Source organism: Sinocyclocheilus rhinocerous, unplaced genomic scaffold (assembly GCF_001515625.1).
Source record: "Sinocyclocheilus rhinocerous isolate Xijiao unplaced genomic scaffold, SAMN03320098_v1.1 C36390051, whole genome shotgun sequence".
NCBI classification, from domain to species: Eukaryota; Metazoa; Chordata; class Actinopteri; order Cypriniformes; family Cyprinidae; genus Sinocyclocheilus; species Sinocyclocheilus rhinocerous.
In genome coordinates, this window is record NW_015780117.1 from 1 (window position 1) to 1078 (window position 1078).

The 1078-nt window shown below is 43.6% G+C and overlaps 1 protein-coding gene across 1 annotated transcript; it reads left to right on the plus strand.

The window, feature by feature from the left end:
• Nucleotides 1-290: 290 nt before the first annotated feature.
• On the plus strand, nt 291-1073 carry LOC107735951 (RNA-binding protein 26-like; the record flags this gene model as incomplete). The annotated part of the gene is made up of 3 exons (XM_016547488.1): nt 291-494; nt 576-680; nt 897-1073. Coding segments are annotated over exons 1-3 (477 nt in total), but the record flags the coding sequence as incomplete, so codon positions are not given.
• Nucleotides 1074-1078: the final 5 nt, after the last annotated feature.

The window sequence follows — 1078 nt, forward strand, 5'->3', positions numbered from 1 at the left end:
TTTTTATGTATTTTAAATGAAACCGCAACATAGTACTAGGCTGGCACTGATTTAATTACCTCAAAAGTGAGATAAAATGTTTGAAAATTTGCATAAGGTTCATAAAAAAAGAAAGTCTAGAAAAACAGCATTTTGTTGTTGTCACAGCTTGCTCTAACTAGGGACGGGAATCAAGTTTTTGGAAGCCAGTTTATTGAGAATGTTCTAAGTGATCTGCACTATTTGACAAGTTCATAAATCAGTTGGTTTAGGGATGGGGTTGGGTTTTGCATTGATAACTTCGTACATAACTTTATGAGATGACTGAGACTTATGCATGTCTTCAGCTGCTGATATCTAAGCTGGAGAAGAACAAGTCCATGAAGACGGAGGATAAGGCTCAGATCATGCTGACCCTCACCACCCTCACCAACAGCATCACCAGACTACAGGAGCAGATGAAAGGACTGTCCAGTGCTAATGCCCTCAGGACCACACTCAAGAGCAAAGCTCAGGTACACACACGGTCCCAAAGCACCATAATCAACAAATGGATTTTTCTGCATATGTATATCCTGATGCATCTCTGTTTTTAGGCTCAAAAGGAGCTCCTGGACACCGAGTTGGACCTTTATAAGAAAATGCAAGCAGGAGAGGACACTGCTGAACTCAAGATCAAATATACTCAGCTGCAGTTAGAGGTATTTCACAAAGAGACAAAAAGCTCTGTTTTTGAGCTCGTTTGTGGTTGTAATTGATTTCTTATAGCTAGAAATTGACATGTTTATATTTTTCCAAATGTAGACAATAGTGTGTGTAGACAATAGTATGTAGTGCCACTCAGTCTTTCCACTGAGTGGCACTACAGTGCTACTTAAGCTTCATAAGCGTATATTAGATCTTTTCTTTTCATTCAGGCTGCCAAAAGGGGGCTTCTGACCCCAGGACGTGGGAGGGGGGCCCACGGCAGGGGTCGGGGGGCCCTGAGGAGCCGAGGCCGAGGGATTCGAGGACGCGGGAGAGGAGTCCCAACTCACGCTGTGGTGGATCATCGACCCAGAGCTTTACAGATCAGCGGTTTCACTGAGGCAGATCGAGT